Below are 18,882 nucleotides of genomic sequence, written 5' to 3' on the forward strand. Positions count from 1 at the left end.
ACTCTTCTTCTGTAGTAACAGCGCAATAAAGATGTGGAGGCTGGAAGGGAGAAAAGCCACCTGCAATTTTAGCTCAGAAAGCAAAGAGAGCTCTGTGCAGCCAGAGACACTGAAATAGTCCAGTTTGCTTCCAAACTTGGCTTTTCCTTTAGAAACATGGAATTCCTTTTGGGTCAGTCTCATCTAAGGTCTTGGTAGGTCACATGTAGGTTGAAGCTACCACAAAATTCCTGCCTGGAGTGTAGCAGGTGAGAAATTCAGCCCCATGAGTTCCTCACCCAGAGTCTTCCCAGAAAACCAAGGTCTCCCCCCACCAGGGAATGATGGCATGGTAGCTCCATCCTTATCCCACAGAGTGCCAGCAAGGGACTAGGTATCAATCAGTAAAAGTCTGATGCAGTAAAGAACGTGGCAAAGAAACCTTCACGTTCAAATCCTGGTAAGAGAGTAATTTATGTGATTAGATCAGTTATCTCATTTCCCAGTGACCATCTGACACCACTACTGTTGAAATCTTGTTTTCTGTTACAGCTTTGTGGTGATGGCAACATTCCCAGTATCAGAGAGAGCCTAAAAACACGTCCAGTTGTATTGAAAATGTTGGCATTTGCATCTGCACTCAATGTCTGTTGCCTTAAAGCCCTGAATCACATCTTCTATTGCAGGGCCAGGATGGAATTTCCCTCCCCAGATCAATAAATAACTTGGCTTCCTATTTTTTTTCCTGTCTTTGTCATCTTTTCTTCCCTCTGCAGAGTTGTGGACTGACTAGAGTTGAGGGCAGGACAGACAGACTGTCCTTGCTGCCATGATATCCCTCACTGGTGTGTCCTACTCACATGCCCAGGGCACAAACAGCTCAGGAACAAGCCTGAATCCTGCCATTAACATTCCCTGCCTCTGGAAGCAGACAGAGGCACCTGAGCTTGACTCCTTCTGCCTGCAGCATTATCCTGCACCATGACACCCTAAATGGATGGAACATCCCAGATCAGGAGATCAGGCTGCCCAAGGGATCAGCTACAGCACAGGAGCAGAGGCTGCTGATTTCAGTGAGCCCCAGCAGCACACACACCTCACTGCAAAACTGCTGAGGGCTCTCAGCCCATTTCTGAATGGTTCAGTGCCACTAAAGCATGAAAGAAATAGAAATACTTGCACAGCTCTACATTCAAGGCTGGGCAGGCTCCTTCACCTCTCAATTTTGGCTGCTAGAAAGCAAAATGGGAGAGGAGCAGTAAAGAAATGAGGGATTTTTCTGTAGCATTCTACGAATAGTGGAAGGAATAACACAACAAACAGTATGGAAAAATATAATTTTTCTAACTTTAGAAAAACTAAATATAGTTTTTTCTATATTATTTTTATATAGTTTTGCTATATTTAGAAAAATAATTATAAGTAGTTATTTAGGCTCCCCTCAAGCGTTAATGGCCTCACTGTGAGGAACACTTTTCTAGCAAGCATGTGAAAAAGTGTCTTATTTTCTCCAATTATTTGGGTGGCAGGTATAGAAATGCTTGCAGCAAGAGTAAAACCATTCAGGGCCACAGCTATCTCTATACCCTCCTTCATCTCATAACCTGATGCAGCTACTGGATTAAGCAAATGCTGGATTAACAAGGAATGAATCCTGCAAAGAACATTTGGTTCATTTCCTTTTAGCTCTCCTGAAGTGTCCTGTGTATCAGTTTACACTATTCTGACAGTCTGGTGGTTTCACAGGACAAAATCTGACCCCAACTGTGAGTTAGCAGGAAGACCAAAGAGTGCTACCATCCCTCTCCTGGGATATACTGGGTGTGCTCCCCAAAATCCCAGGAGGGAGCACCCAGGACTGAATGATGGCTGGGAGAACAGCCTCAGGGGAAGGTGCAGAATGCAGCTCACACTGCACTGCACTCTCCTGGATTTGTCTCTCCTTCTTACTTTGATTCAAAGATCTTTTCCTGACAAGCTTTCCACAGAGCTTGACTTTTCAATTGGCTGCCTCCATTTGCTAAATTGCTCTGAAATTCCCTCTTCACACAAGGGATGAGCACTGCTACTGCACACCTCTCAAAACTCCCCAACCCTCCACATGTTTTACTGCCACTTAAAACACGAGCCTTTATTTTGCCCCTGTGAAACAGGCAGGTCATTCCCAAAAGGCAAATGCAAACACACCAAATCCCAGATGAACCAAGCAAGGCCAATGGAAAAGGTGAGTCCTGAGTGAGAGCCATCCAGCTCTGGATTTGTTAAGGCTCCTGTTATGCTGCTTGAATTTATAAATGCACTAAGGAACACATAAGGAAACTGTCCTTTTTTTCTGATGCAGGTTAAGATACTTTGCAGTGACTGTTCTATAAGTTCTCCTTTTGCCATGCTCTCTTCCAGAATAATTTCTCTGCTCTGAGGGTACATCCACTATTTTCAAGTAAACCACAGAAAGCTAGAAAAGTATGTATGTGTTCATTAAAGATAAAATGTAACATGATCTGAAGCATATATAGTCTTGCATTATTTGTGTTAAATTTGATTATTTTTGCCCCCAACTCATTGCCAGTTCAACCCCAGCCAAGCCAATGGGTGGATTTTCCCAGTGTGCAGAGACCAACACATGCTCACCTGGTTCCTTTGTCAAGGGGAACACATTTGGACTCGTGCTGGCAGGGGTTTAGGTCAGGAACACAGTGGTTGATCACCTCATCACACAGTTCACCTGAGGAAAGAGAAAAGCAATAAAGCTGTAACACAACTTGGACAGCCCTGAACACCCATGGTATCCAGGGATGGCCAATCTCCCTCAGTGGAGACAGCTCAGTAGTTCAGCAGGAAGTGACAATCAACTTGTTGAGACTTCATTAAATTGAGCTCCTTTGACCTACAGTGACCACAGTGTTTCTATCACACGGATTTGAAAGGCTGGTATAAAAAGTACTGACATGTAAACTCCACTTGGAGACAGACAAGGGATCAAATGGGCAGTTCCTGACCCAGAACCTCTTATTTCAAAGCAAGAAAGTGACACAAAAGTGAAGTTGCTCATTAGACCGTAGCATTTTCACACGGACACATATTTTAGCCATAGTTAATACTCTGCCAAAGGAGTCAATTGGACATCATTCTGCAGAAGAAAAACAACCCACAAAGTCTCCCCCTCAAACCTCTGTGACTCTCCATAATAGGAACCAGCTTTAGGGCTGCATGCAATTATAGAACATTCACTATTTATAAGAGAAGTACTAGCTCTATTGTGCTCACAGGAGATGATGTCTTTTCAGAAAAAAAAAAAATCCATCACATGTAAGCTCAGCTCAGCTGTTTCTAGGTATGGTGTGTAACATGCCATGAACCTCCCTGGATTTGTATAAATTTTAATAATTAATAGTTGCAGAATGTTCAAACCCAGATAGTTTATTTAAATACAATCCTTCTCAGAGTCCTAAATTATTAGGTCACACTTCAGTACCCCAGGATTTGAGATCCAGCCAAAGACCACAGAAATCTTTGCCTTCCCCAGAATCCAACCTACCCCACACCTCCCAAAGCCTTGCAGGAAAAGCAAAGGTCAGGTAGTCTCAACATGGAAACCCTCAAAAGCTACAGTCCCAAAGTCCCCTGTGCAGCTCTATCAGAAGAGCACATCTGCAGGGTTTCAGGGTTATACATATTTTCTGTGCCTATACACAGCACATACCATCACATAAGCAAACAGGCCATGTGGATAGTGTGGGAAAAAGGATAACATGGGAGGCACTGGAGGGCTGGCAATGTTCTGGGGTGTTCTCACGGAGCTGCAGCTCCACCTGCCTTGGAAGAAACTCAAAAACCCTTACATTTCTCTACACTCCAGTGGCTATGGAGAAACACTTGAAAACACAAGCCAAGTAAACCACAAAGGTCAGAATTCAGATGGAAAATGCAAATCAGAACCATTCATCTCTTATCAGTTTTGTGATCTGGCAGGGGTGCCTGAGAGCACAATTTTGAGGATGACTCTGGTGTTGATAGGTATGGTTTAAGTTGTTAACTCCCCCAGCTGCTAATGCTCAGTCAGGTTATTTCTCCCACATGTCCAGCCTCCCTACAGTACAAGCTACATCTCCCTTGATAAAACTCTTCATATTAGAAGGGAAGTATAAGATGTGTTTGCAAAAATTACCCAATTGTTTTTGTGCATTTCAAACACGGAATATCTGCTGTGTCTTCTTTTGAGAGCTCCCAGGCGTAAATGAGACAGTGGAGGGAGAATACAAGGCATGAGAGGGGGCACCACCAGCACAAACCCTGTACTCATGTGCCAAACACCCCCTCATGACTCATTAGTGGGCTGGGTTTGGCAGTACTGGAGAGGTCTGACATGGCAACCTGCAGTTTATTGTTCATAGTATCAGTTATAAGACACCCAGTTCCATCTGGAGCCAAGGAAACCCAGGAAGTCACCACTGTGAAATACTACCAAGTCTTTTTACAACCCTGGATAAATCCTGGGCAAATGTCATGAAGGTATCCAGCTCAGGAAAGGGGAAAATGCCAGTTAAACTGAACACTGCAGATCCATGGGAACCAGGGAAACAGATCATTCACTGGCCTTGAGGTTTGCCACTGTACTTTACTGCTCCTCAAAAGCAACTGGAGATGCTCAAGTCTTGCCATAACAAAGCCCTCTGTCACTGGGGACAGCTATTAACACTCTGAGGTGGCAGAACTGGAGACAGGTCTGTTTAATGCAACCCCCAAATCCACAGGCCACCAACCCTCCCAAATACTAACAAGCAAAGGGACTCCCTTGGACCTGAAAAACAGCAGGTCAGACCTTGCTCTGATGCTTGGAACAACTTCCAGTTTGTCATCTCAGAATTCCCCGTGTCCCTTGGGTGCTACGAATCTTATGTGAGAATAAACATGAAAAAACCCTAATTGGCTGGTGACACTAAAAGGACTCAATAAGCTGAAGCTGGAAATATTTCTGGAAGACCATTTAATACCTGGATACAGTGTGGATAGATGCCTTCAACTATGCTCTCACCAAAAATGGTCAACACATACTTTTGAAGTTTCTTTTTTTTGTTTTGCTTTGTTTTGAGGAAAAGGAAACAGGCTTGAAAAAATATGAACAGTTTCAAAACTCTCAAAGGAAACCATAATTCTTCTTAAAGTATTCTTCTGAACAGTCTTGACAAGTGCTTAGAGATCCAGTAAAAATCTCCCCAAATGTCAAATATTATGACTCACTGTGTCATTCTAAAGACACCACTATCAAAATGTAGGAGAATTCTAGGCTAGGTACCAAACACAGCATCCAAAAAAATGATATTTTTCATGCAAAACTTGGAACATTTAAGGATCCTTCCTGTTATTTTTCCCATCTATCACTCATTAGGGAGTTCACTTGGGAACGCCTTGCAACTAGAGCAGCCTCATCTCAGGAAGAGAATACTTCTGGGTCATTATTTCAGGCCCCACCAGCGTCCAGTAGACACTGCAGAAAGCATGCCAGGGAAATAAAACACTTTCTGAAAATAAAAAACCCAAGGCACCAGCTACACAAAGTCCTTCTCTCCCGTATTTTATCCACTCAGAAAATATCTGGGCCCAAAAAATCTGCCCTCAGACCTGAGAGTGCAACATTCATTGGTTGCTTTAATGTCAGTATCAGAGGACAAATCTGATCCTCTGTTTTTTTGGAGTGACACAGAGCTGCTTCTCTGTGCAGCAATGAAAAGTCCAGTCCAAGTTTCTCACTGGATAGTTATGTGAACCCAAAACCAAACTGGACATTCATCCTAGGCCAGCTCCTAGCAGCACTGATTGTCTTCGTGGAAGATGTTTGATCGTGATAAAACAAGAGAAAACTTCAGTGTAACGCTTTCCCAAACGCAGAAAACAATCCAACCTCCCCATTTTCCTCTCTCCCACACGTTCTCAAATCAGAGCTCCACAGGTTTCTGAAGTGCTTGTATAAAATGGACTGGGAAACCACAGCTATGTTTCTTTTTTAATCAGTGAAGCATTTTTCAATCCTAAATAATGAAGGAAGCACTCTGATCTACCACAGAAAAAAAATTGCAATTTTCAGACTGGAACAGAGAGGTGGAACAGTAACAGGTGGATCTGCCATTGCTGCTGATTCATGAATTACCAAAAAAAAAAAGGAAAAAAAAAATAAATCTCCAAATAATAACAAAGGTATTCTGCCCTTTTGAAACTACCTCCCTTGTCCCCTTCACCAGCACTGATTGTTGTCTTAAGAAACCGCAACAAAACTTTTTTTCTTTTTGCCTCATGCAACATTTTCCTGGTCTTATTTTTCAGCAAAATCCTGAATTTCACGGGGCTTTCCGCAGGGCTCACTGCTTCTGAAGAGCTGCCAAGAAACATGCTTAGGCTTTTCTGTAGCCTTCCCCACGTCTCAGAACGAAGCCAAAACAACAATAGAGCAATAAAGAGGACTTTTACACACAGTTTAATAATCATCTTTCTTTTTTCCATTCTGTGCTGTCATGAGAGCTATTTATTTCATGCCCCATTAGGCTTTTAAAGCCAGGATCCAAGTTACACTATTTCTCCTTAATCAGTAAAAGAGAAACTGGATGCAGTAAAAGTATTTTACTTATTTATCTGTAAGTAGAACTGCAGTTCTGAAAAGACAATTTAGAGCACCAATTTGCAACCAATGAGTTCAATGATTTTCCTTTTGTTCCATAAGTCACTTGGGTGATACTTTGTTCTGTCATTCAGAGCATTCAAGAAATAACTGGTGAAGCAACACAGAAAATATTCCTGTCCTTAACGCTAAAGAAGTTTTAGCAGGGTCTGGAAGACGAACAGTAAAAATGCTGTCAAGAATTTCACAATATTACTTGAGAAAAGGAACGTGCTTGCAGTGAGGAAAGGATGGGGAAAGCCTGGCCTGTGTCCACAGAGAAAATATTTCCAGGCCGGACAGGGTGAGCACTTAAACAGTGTGTTGCAACAATCTGAACTTTGCCAGGTAAGTCAGAATGGAACTCTTGTCTTTACTGCTAATAAAAATTCATGTGCTGTTTTTCTCCTAAGAGATTACTCACTTTATATCTAATAATTTGTACCGGAAGAAATGCCTTCCTTATTTTGTTTTCCCCTGTTCTCTTTGCAGTCATTTAAAAAGAAGTCAGCGCCAACTGGAAATTTCAGAACACTGAACCCAAAAATGATTGGGTGGAACAGACATAGGATGTTCCTCCAACAGTGTAATTCAGTAAGGAATGTTGTTGATGTTTGATGAAATCAATTTGAGGCTCATCTTAGAAAATAAAAAAAAGATGAAGTTTTTTACTTCCAAGCTGTTTGAACTTGCAATGAAGAGATGAGAAACTCTGTGAAAATCCTTCAGTAGCAAATGCTGCTATGTTAGATATCAAAACATCAAGGAAATTACCTGGAATGCACTGTAGCAGAATTCTTTCTGCAGCATTACTGAAGTTTGCTCTTGCTTGATGAACACTGCCCACAGTACTTAGTAGGCAAAGAACTAAGATTTACTTTGTGCTTTTTATCCTGTGTTAATTCTTAAAATCTCCAGAGTTTTCACTTACCAGGTTTCAACCTATTAAGTGGGAACCTGAAGTTAGATTCCACATTGAGATTCCCACAGTGACTTGTTTTTCAGAATCAAGGAGCAATTATCCCAAATCTTGAGGTTTAACGAAAGGATAATGGATAAAACAAGATCTGGATATGGAAATAATGATCCTTTCACTATTTCAGAATCCTGAAGAAGGAATGTGTTTTAGTCCTACGCACTGCCAAAGCATGAAAAACCATATTCAACATCCCAAATGCCACACAACGCAGTCTGTGAGACTGAACCAGACAATTCCCAGTGCTCCTACAAGGTGCATTATCCCTCAGAACCACTGTGCCTGGAACAGATCCTGATTTTGCTGGACCACCTAAATTTTTGAGCTGTATTTCTTTATATGGATGCCTTCCAATTTGTCTGGAATCTGTTAGGGATTGATTCAGTTATTCACACAGTCTAGTGCAGTCACACCTGAGATGTCACACGTTAGCTGAGACGTCCTTCCAGAGCTGGCAGAGTGGACACTGGACACACTGTAGATTCATATAGTCTGAACATGGGGATGGGGAAATGGGGGTTGTGATCTGTTCAAAACACTTTGTCTCTGCCACTTCTTCCTCCTCATGCTGTTCCCCCACTCCAGCATGGGCTAAATCCCATGGGACACAGTCCTTCATGACCTGCTCCAACCTTCAGTCCTTCATGACCTTCTCCAACGTGGGTCCTTCCCTCAGGCTGCAGTTCTTCAAGAATTGCTCCACTGCGGGTACATCCTGTGGGATACAGTTTTTCAGGAGCAGACTGAAGGGACACAGTTCCTGCCAGAAAACCTGCTCCTGCCTGGGCTCCTCCTCTCCATGGGTTGCAGCTCCTGCCAGGAGCCTGCTTCAGGAAGGATACTGAGGTGCTGGAGCAGGTCCAGAGAAGAGCAACAAGGCTGGAGCACAAGTCCTGTGAGGAGAGGCTGAGGGAGCTGGGGCTGTTCACCCTGGAGAAGAGGCAGCTCAGGGGAGACCTCCTCACTCTCTACAACTCCCTGACAGGAGGGGGGAGCCAGGTGGGGGTTGGTCTCTTCTCCCAGGCAGTGATCAGTAAGACAAGAGGGCTGGGTCTTCAGCTGTGCCAGGGGAGGTTTAGGTTGGATATTAGGAAGAAATTCTTTACAGAGAGGGTAATCAGCCACTGGAATGGGCTGCCCAGGGAGGTGGTGGATTCCCTGTCCCTGCAGGTTTTTATGATGAGACTGGATGTGGCACTTAGTGACATGGTCTGGGAACCACAGCGGGGTTGGATCAAGGGTTGGACTTGATGATCTCAGAGATCTCTTCCAACCCAGGTGATCCTATGATCCTATGGGTTCTCCCTGGGCTGCAGGGGCACAGCCTGCCTCACTGTGGTCTTCATGGGAGCCCTCCCTCCTCTTTGTCACTGGCCTTGGTGTTTGCATGCTTGCTTCTCTCACATTTTTTCATCAGCACTGTTGATGGGCTCAGCTTTGGGCACTGGCAGTCTGAGAGGGGAGCAGCTCCTGATCTCTTCTCACAGAAGCCACCCCTGCAGCCTCCTTCCTCCTCTGCCACCAAAACCTTGCCACGTGAACCCAACGTGGTCCTTGAACCAAGGGAGGTCTCTGAAGAGCACTTCATATGCAGAAAGATTTGCTTCTTTCCCACTGTGCTTCCTCACAGACTGGATTTAATGAATTGTACATCCCATTTGAGGATGATTTCATCCCACCCATCCTTTAGGACAGCAGTAGCTGACATTCCATTTTCTTATAGATACACTGTTTCCTGATGAACAAAGAGAAATTCTCTGGTATATCTTATTCCACAAACATGACACTTTACATTTTACAGATGGGAATTTGACCAGAGGAAATCCTGGAGCTGGAGCACTCCAACATAACAGGACACCCATACTGAGGCTGAAGACAGGCTGCAGCTCTGCCAGTTACTGTGCTATTTCCTCCTTTAGTCCCAGTAGATGAGATAGGAGACTCCAATCTGATAGCAGTGACATGTGGTTCTCTTCTAAAAAAACAGGGCTGGAAATGGGCTTAGGCTCTTGAACAAAGCCAAAACCTTCCAACTCTCCCAGCACTTCTCATTCCTAGTTACACAACTGGGGAATGTGGGTGCCTTTTTATGTTCTGCACAGAAAGCAAACACACTTCATATTTGCCAAGTAACTAAAACTGAGACACTTCCATGTAAGGCAGCACTCCTTCAAATAAAAGGAAGAAAACAGACCAAACTCTGACCACAATTTTCACTCTTTGTCTTGGGGAAGTTATAGCTAAGGTTCCAAAATTTAAAAGAAGCTGATAGTTAAGTACTTGTTTAAGCCTTCAGTGTTTATTAGGCAGTCCATATCCTTGTGGCTGAACCACACTACCTCAAACCTTCCTGTTTCTCTATCAAACATGCAGTTAAAAACTCACAGGGTGGAAAAAGCAGCTGCAGTGCCATGATCCACCTCAGCCCTGTCCAGCTGTCACTGGGGCCTGTCTTGGGGTGGTGTCACATCATCTCACAATGGTCATGGTGGGAGAGCTCCAGCACAGGGGCAGCCATCCCACAGCTGCTTTCCCTAGAGATGTTTGGCTGGTCTGGGTGCTTGGCTCTGGCCAGGCAGCGTCACCACAACGGGATAAACCAGGAAAAGGGCCCATAATCACTAACAGGGAGTTCTGCTCTGTCTAAAAACAGCATAGCTGCAAAAATCTCAGATACCATCTACCACAGGACACCACAAGGTCCCCTAAGGTAAAATAGATTTTAGCTTTCTATTCCAAAGACATCAAACCAGAAATAGTTTTTAGCTTTTTTTTTTTGATTATTTATTTTCAGATATATATTTGTTTTTCTGTGATACAAACTGCTTGCAGCTTTTTCCCAGGGAAACAAACTATTTTAAAACACTTGCTCCCCTCCTCTCTCTGTGTATTTTAGAAAAGACCTATTTTAAGCAGTAGAAGCCACTAATTATTATTTTTTAGGTTTCAGAACAAAGAGGGGTGGGTATTTGTTGAGGCTTTTTAGGATCCTTAGAAAGTAGGATTATATTTCCGGGGGGGATTTTTTTTGTGTGGAAGTACTACATATTTCTGCTTGTGGCTAAAATCAGACAGGAAGAAGGAAAAGTCCCAAATAAACTAGCAGGTAAAGCATAAAACCATTCGAAGCACACAGTACATGTTTGGTGCAGCCCATTTGTTCCTTTATATATGTTTGGACCCCTCTTCACTTGGATACCCAGAGGAAAATGAGGCTGAGGAGAGGATCTCTTTAGAGGTAAGAGATGCTGTATTTGAATCTAGGACTATAAACAAAACAGTGATGGCTCTCCAGGAGGTCTGTGACAGCAGTGAATAAGAAAAAGAAGTGGAAGGGAAAAGCTCTGTGAATTTCACCCTACATTTCTAAACTCTAAAGCCAAGGAGAGAGCAAAACATTTGTATAAGGCAGAAATTAGAAAAATACAAAAAGGAAAAGAACTGGGGTGGCTTATCTAATTCATAGCTTTCTCTTTTGATGTTCCTATATATGTCTCTTTTTTAAGGAGAGGAAAACCTACCAAGCTGTAGGGAGGAGCTCTAATCTACCAAGGGTACAACTGGGTTATAAACCAGCCTACACTGCTCAGAGCTGCCTGGATTTGGGGTGCACGATTATCCTGGAGGAAATACATGTTTGTAATTCAGCTTCAGGATTAAAATAACCAGCTGGGCAGAAGAAAAATAAGACATCAGCTGACAATAAAAGCCATCAGGACTCTATTACACAGCATGAGTGTTGGTTTGGTTATTGAAATACAGGCCACAAACACTGAAAATACTGACTTTGAGAATGGTGAGGAAACCTGGTGGTGCAGGTAGAGGCTGGAATGTTTTCATGGTATTCAGCTCTCTGCCTCCCCTCCTCTCAGTTTTGTCTTCTTTAACTTAAATTACTACTTCATAGAATCCATTTGTATTTCCACATTGTTTTGGAGCTAGTAGATGGAAAAGAACTAGGAAGGAGGTTATTGTGTGAGCGTGGGTTGCTTTTTGGTGTGGGTTTTTTCTTTTTTTTTTTAAACGAAAGTGAAATGGGGCTGGAGTGTGGGAAATTCTCTCCTCAGCAGTCACTTAACAAATTGGGCATTTTTCATCTACTTCAAGCGGGGAGAAAGACTGTCAGAGAATTTTAAAGGAAAACACTGCAAAATGTTATTAATTGAAGAAAGATTTTTGGCCTTCATTATTCCAACCAATGAAAGCAAAATTCATGCATCATAATTTGGGATACTGTTTCCTAAAAAGGCTATAATGAGTAAAACTAGACAGACAGAACATGGAGCAGGAAAATACTAAGGTATGGAAAAAACCAAAGCCTGGATACTGCGACTCTGTCAACAGTCAAAATTTTCAACACGCACATTTTTAATTTGCATTTCATTTAGGAACATAAGATTTACTGTCGTGATTTAACCATTACTCAACTAAACCAAGGGGGACCCGAACTATTTCTTACAGAACAACACACATACACACACGCTCTTGGATCTTCCTCCTCCCTGTAGTCAGACTATTTGTCCTATTACAACATACATTTGTTCCACACATGCAGCATTTACTGAAATATCACTGGAGTCTTACCAGAATTGTGGCATCCAAGCCCACAGGAGTGATGAGGGGTTCAGGGTACCTGCCTGGCAGTGCTGCCAGAGCCTGCCTGCCTCTCCAGCTGAACAAAGCAGGAATCTGCACGAACTGAGCTGGGCACCTCTAACCAACAGCCTGCATGTTACTGCAAACATCCCCAGAGGATCAGGACAGAAATGCTCCAGTGTAAAACACACCACTCTTGAATTAATGTGGGGTTTAACTTCAGCACCTGCTGAGAAATCCCCATCTGTACCCAGAACCAACAACTCTTGCATAATTACATTGATAAAAATTGATAAAAATTGATAAAAATGTATGGTCTGGATTTGTTCAGCCACAAAGCCCAGTCAGTGACCCTTTTAAAGAAATTTCTGTTCTCCATACAAGTGTTGGTGAGGAAAAAAAAGCTTGCTCTGTCTACCTACTCCTTGTTAACAACAGAACTAAGTATAATATTTGGGCACAAGACAAAGGGATATTACCTATATGTTCTGTCCTACTGGATACACCCTGCCTAAAGATGTCTGTGCCCTTTTAGGCAAAGTCTCACATCAAGAGCTCATTGTCCCCAGGCTACTTCACAGGAAAGCTGCTTCCCTGGACAGTACTCTCTGCAATCCATTCTTTGTTCATTCAAATAGAGATCAAATCCATACAAAGCTTTTCTATTCCTAACATTCCTGTGCAGTACTGAAGTCACCTGCACCTACTTTTTTTTTTTTTTTTAAATAGATAATGATATTCCTTCAGTATAAAAAGTTTTATCTAAAGAGAACATACATAGAGATGCCCTGGATGTCACAGCAGACTTCAGTCAAACTCTTTGGTCAACAGATCCCTCTCTTTCCAGGTCAGGCACACAAACCCTTCCCAAGTATGTCTCCATGACTTGCCTCTGTGCTTCCATGGCATCTCCTCAGCTGCTGCTCAGTCAACTGAGCAACTCCACGATTTCCAAACTCTCATGTTTGGATTCAACTCTTAGAGGACCCTCAAACCCACAGCTCAGGTTTGCTTGGCTCATATGTACTCGTGTTTGGCTGATGGCTTCAGTTCTTCCAGCCATTTCATGCTGCTCCCTCCCTTTGTGCTCCAAGGCCAGGTGTGGCTCTGAGAGGTGTTTCAGCCCAGGCAGTTGCACTGCAGTCAGTCCTTCCAGCTGACTGATCAGGTTGGATGAAATATCCCCCTCCAAAATGGACGGAAAGCAGGTGAAGGCAATTTTTGTATCACAGTTCACTAAACTCTTCCTATTTTAAGCAACACGAACTATTGGAACCCTTCGGATTCTGTTTTAAGCAACACCCCTATTTTTGCAACCTTTCTCACTTATGATTCACATTATATTTTCCAGGAGTATTTCTGTCTTTTCTTCAAAAATTCATCTTGTTTCAGTCTTAGTCAAACTTACTGCCTGCACTGTTAGCAGGTGCTTATGTGTGCAAATGCTTATTGTGTGGCATAAACAGTTGTGTGTGATCCCACATGGCAAGATGGGCCTGGTACGTCACAAACCCCTGCTAATAAGCAGAGCCACAGCACAGACAAAATTCAGGTGGAAAAAAAAAAAACAACCCAAAAAAGCACTGGAAGATGATCAAAAATATTTCAAAACTGATTCTGAAGTATCACACAAGTTCTCTGGCCCTCAACCAGATGGTCATCTGAGAAAACATCCCAATCTACTTCTTTCCTACCTTTTTTTATCTAAAAAAAAAATAAAATTCTGCAATAATCCTGCAGAAAGGAAAGCACATTTGCATGTATACTGGATTCAGTTCCTTACTAGAGATGTGTTTTCTTGGCTGGGCAAATATATTTCCCCTTGTAAATGTAAAGACTCTGCCTCTTTGCATTGAGTCCTCTTTGAAACCACCCAAGAGTAGCTGACAAAAATAGTGCACAAATAAGCACAGTGGGCTCAACATACTACAAGCAAAACTCTTTGCTAAGCTTAAGTTTTTTAGTTTTTGGCAGAAATATCATTTTAGAGCTCCAATAAACGTGCATTCAAGTCATAAGGCTTTTCTCAGCTGAAGATTTACATGGGCCTCCTTTGTATCAGCCACAAAAAGTATTTTAAGAGTTTGGAAATTCTAGAAGCTTTCCTCCTGCTTTACTCAGCCACTCAAGCTTGATCCTCATTAAATCCCCTGACATGTAATATATTCCAGTGTACAAGAAGCCCTTCATTCCTTCTCCATGCTCTGAAGGTAATAAACCCATTTCAAAGGCTGGAAGTAGGAACTATTGCAGGTGTTTCCTCACCCCTCCACGCTGAGCCAGGAAGGCTGGGCTAACACCATGTGAATTAGTCTGTTCCAGAACGACTTGAGAAAAAGCATTTTTAGATCCCAGTTAAGAGGGTTTCTGCTCTCACAGAAGGGTTTGGGAAGGAATTTATCTGAAATGCAGGATGGACGCCGGAAAAACTAACCCCATTTCTAACTCAGCCACCAACCTCTGTGGCCATGGGCTCGGCCTGTCACCTGCCAGGGGTGCACACTGAAGTCCACACCTGAGCCCACAGCTTCTCACACAGCCTTTGCTTCTCCACTGGTGGAATGGACATAATGAATTTAAGCAGCACATTGTCAGGCTCTTTTTTTTTTTAAATAAATGCAGACCTCTGAGAGCTCAGGGGAAAGCCATGCCCTAAAAGCCAAGATTTTCCAGAATAGGTGTATATCAGACTCAGCTCAGAACTGGGAATATTTCTGAAATACATTTAGAGAGTTTGTATGCTGAGGTACAGATTTATCCAACACCTTAAACACTCTATTTTAATGTATTTTACAAATGAGGTATCAGTATTTTGACACAGAAAAGCAGCCATATTTGTGAGCACACGTATTGCAACATTAACAGAACTAACATTTCTCCAGGAAGAAATCCAGGTTGCCTTAAAATGGGACTAGATTTTCGGTTAATTATAGGCTCATACACAAAATAAACATGCATTTGGACCCTTCCCATCAGGCACTTCTCATGGATTCTTGCTCTTTTGTTGTGGCCCTTTCTTACCTGTGTAATTAGGAGGGCAGAGACAAACATAGTTGTTGATCCCATCCACACACGTAGAGTTATTCTCGCAGTCATTATCCTCACAGTCATCTGGGTTTATTTCACACCTCTCCCCCTCATACCCAAGGAGACAAGAGCAGCTTTGGAGAAAGAAAAAAAAAAAATTAATAAATGTTAGCATGGATCTGAAGGAGGAGATTTGAGGCATAAAACTGAAATGAAAACATATAGAAGTGAGTTGTTGGAGCCAAATTCGCTGCTGCTGTGAGGTTCAGGGCACTTTAACCCTATGTGTTTGGTGAAGGATGCAGTCTTATGGGTCATGGGGCTGTGAAATCATTTACATGAGACATAAAAAGCATCATCAGGAGCCAGGCTCTTCTGTGCTCCCTTTGCCTTCTTCACTGATAACTCTTGCTCTGAACTGAAGTAAGCAACTCCAGGGCAGGGGAGTAAACACTCATCACAATATTCAAATCCTTGGCTTCTCTGTTAATGGTTTTGTGGGAATGTGGACACTTTCCTACTGAGGACTGCACAATCTCAGGGCAGCTTGGCAGCTTTTAGGTAGTTCACTCTCTTCAAAGACCAACTTGAACTGAGTTTACAGACAGGAGCATTTTCTTCTCATTACCACTCTGTCACTTGTCCAAACAAGAAATGCTTGGGAATGATTGCTTTTACAAGTGCAGTCAGGTTTCAGTACTTCTGCAGCTCCTCCAACATCTGTTTGTAGAAGGGCTGATGATGCCCAGATAATTCAACTAAAATACAGACCATGGCAGAGCTGGTAATGGTTCTGTGAGGATGTGGACACCAGTGAAGAATAATTGATGTATGGTCCCTAGAAGGAGGGTAACAAACTAAATGGTTGCAGAATGACTTGACATTTTTTTCAATCTCCATTTCCTTTCCTCTCTAGATCTAGAAGCTATGGTTAAAAACAGAAGCTTTATATTTTAAACTGTCTGTAAGTGATGAAGAGGTTGAGGCCAGAGTTTCCAAAAAGAGAGTCTAAAAACATGTTTTAAGTGCTCTGGTCATTTCAGTGGCTTATAAGAAGCCAGCAATGGTATTTGAAGTGTCAGTTTTGAAGTGCCAGCATTGCTGTTCACTCACTAGTCACAGAAAGGGTTGTTTTGAGTCCCAGTCCAAACTACACATTCACTCAACTGTTCATTTCCTCTCCCATGCAAGCTCTGATGGCAGAAAAGGAACTGAACAAATGTAAAGCACTGCTGATGGATGAGGATGAAAACCAGAAAGCACCACGGCAGTCACACTAATGGCCATCCACTGCTTTTAGAAACCAGGAGAATTGCTAATGCAGGCACAACTGCAGGGGACCTTTTTCAGCTCGGATGGACAAAGTGGACATGAGGTGGTTAACCTGCTTTCTAGAGGTGTCACGGGGTTGGGATGGGGAATGCCCTGGAGAAACAGATCTTCAGAATCTGTGAAGAAAGCTGCATGGCTTTTGGGCTGGCTGCTCTGAGTGTGACATTGCCTTCCCTTCCTCCTGCCTGCCACCGACGGAGCAGAGCACAGGGACTCCCATGGGAGGGATGGCACAGAGTCTTCCATCCACCCTCAGCAGTCCTAGGCTGGACCCTGAGGATTAGGTTAGACTCTTCATGATGTGCCACCTCAGAAGGGAACAACAAAAAGGGAAAAAAAGTGAGAAGGGAATGTGTCTTGAGCCACCACAACAGTAAGGTCTCCCAGACAGGTAGAGAGCAGGGATACCAGGCACAGTCACCTTCATTCAGCTCTGCAGGGACCATCCACAGGTCGTGAGAGTTAGAAAACCTTCACCACAAATAACCAAAACCAAACTGCTCAAATAAATCCAAGTTAGGACACAATAAATCAATAAGGAATATTTTCTTTTCCTGTCTCAAGCTCATTATTGCTAATAAAACATGTCCTCTTGCTGACCCTCCAATGGTCCAGAGGATCACAGGAGGCAGATAAGAAAGAAGAGCTGGCATACCATCTTTTGTGGCAAATGTCAGGGAGGGGGTTAAAAACATCTAATTAAATACAGTGAGACATTCATCACGTCTCCCATTTTGATTACAAAACCCCATTTTCAGGAGTTTATAACTCAACCATAAAAATATGCTCCAGGCTGCAAATTGGAAGACAAGGTCTCCGTTTGGGAGCAGAAATTTTTCTCTCCATTTAAAGAAAAGCAACAAGAGTGGCTTTGTGCTGGTGATTTTTGTATGAATATAACACCATTCTCCTTCCACAAAAGGATTGGGACAGCTTGGATGTATGCAATTAAAAATGACATTATTAAATACTATCACAGTAATGGTTCAACTCAGTGGAGTTACCATTAGTAACAATTCATATGGGATTGTTAATATACAATTGCTCAATATTAGGACACATTCCATACTCAGGGAAATGTCAGAATAATTGATGGCATTTGGCTACTGGTCCTTGTGTATTATAAGGAGTCTTTACATTACTGCTTACGTGTGATTCTTTATTTTGATTTGCATTCAAATGTGCCAGATACGAGGCCTGAAATTAAAAGATAAAACACACCACTTGGGACTCGGACTGAACCACATGTTGAAAGAGTTGCAGTTTGGGACTGCTTGTATGTATTCTCCCAGAAAAAGCTTAGAAGAAAAATGAAGTCTGCTGAGTGACTGGAAGGTCATCAAACTTGGGTTCCAGCTGACCGAGAGAGAAAATGAATTCCAGGGACAATGATGAAAACTTTGTAGTGACTCAACAGTGAATCCCTGTGAGACAGCATTTCATGTGGACCTTGGAAATAATGGAGCCATGCAGGAAAGAACTGTTTTCTAAGATGCTGTGATCACGTAAAGGTTCAGATTCCCTGTTCCTCCTGTTTAGGGACTGGTGTGTTTTCCCCTCCCCCTAAAAAGCCCAAAATAAAATCCCACTATCCTCATGAAGGTGCAAGGGAACACAAAACTTAATGACAATGACAACATTTTTGGGGTAAACTTTCGCAGCTGAAGTATTCTGTAAGTTTTTTTTAAGCTGGCAATTTTGTAAGTTTGCTATATTTGATTTTTTTAAATAAACTCTAATGAAATCATTTAACATATGTTTATATTAATATATATACATACAGTGTATCAAGTTTCAAAAAAAAAATCAGCTTTTAAACAGAGATAGTAAATTCTTTCAGGACTATTACAATTTCTTGGTAAAGAAGCTTTTTATGTCTGTATCCCAAAGGAGTAGCCTGCGAGTCTGGAAGTGCAATGTTTTTCCTTGAACTAGGCAGAATTAACACTAGGCAGTTAATCAGTTCCAGGATTTTACATTTATGAGGGAACTTTAAGTTTGTGGAAAAAGCTAAAAAAAAACAAAAAAACAAAAAAACCCTGATCTGGGAAACGGAGGGAGGTTTTATGTGGAGAAAAGTTAAAATAACCCAGAGCAGTTGTTTCCCAGCCCCACAGGTTATCGGAGATCAGCTGCTGCCTGTGGCTAAAAGTGAAGCAGAGCTGACAGCTCTGCCTCCTGCCAAAGCCTCGCTCCCAGGAATGCTAAACCACCGGGACATGTCTGACTGACCATCTTTTTTATCAGTCTCAATAAGTGACTCTTTTTTGGCAACTTTTTTTGTCAGGGAAGACATAGATTAGATTAGAACAATTCAAAG

The 18,882-nt window shown here is 42.4% G+C and overlaps 1 protein-coding gene across 1 annotated transcript in view; it reads right to left on the reverse strand.

The window, feature by feature from the left end:
- The window catches only part of SLIT3 (slit guidance ligand 3), a 475,112-nt gene that overhangs the window by 32,474 nt on the left and 423,756 nt on the right, over positions 1-18,882 (reverse strand). Inside the window, exons 28-29 of the mRNA XM_008928306.3 lie at positions 15,225-15,364; positions 2,611-2,704 (exon numbers count right to left, since the gene is read on the reverse strand). Of these exons, the coding sequence (XP_008926554.3) occupies positions 2,611-2,704; positions 15,225-15,364 (234 nt within the window). The remainder of the gene's footprint in view (positions 1-2,610; positions 2,705-15,224; positions 15,365-18,882) is intronic.

This window comes from Manacus vitellinus, unplaced genomic scaffold (assembly GCF_001715985.3).
Source record: "Manacus vitellinus isolate BGI_N305 unplaced genomic scaffold, ASM171598v3 scaffold_25_pilon, whole genome shotgun sequence".
Classification (NCBI taxonomy): Eukaryota; Metazoa; Chordata; class Aves; order Passeriformes; family Pipridae; genus Manacus; species Manacus vitellinus.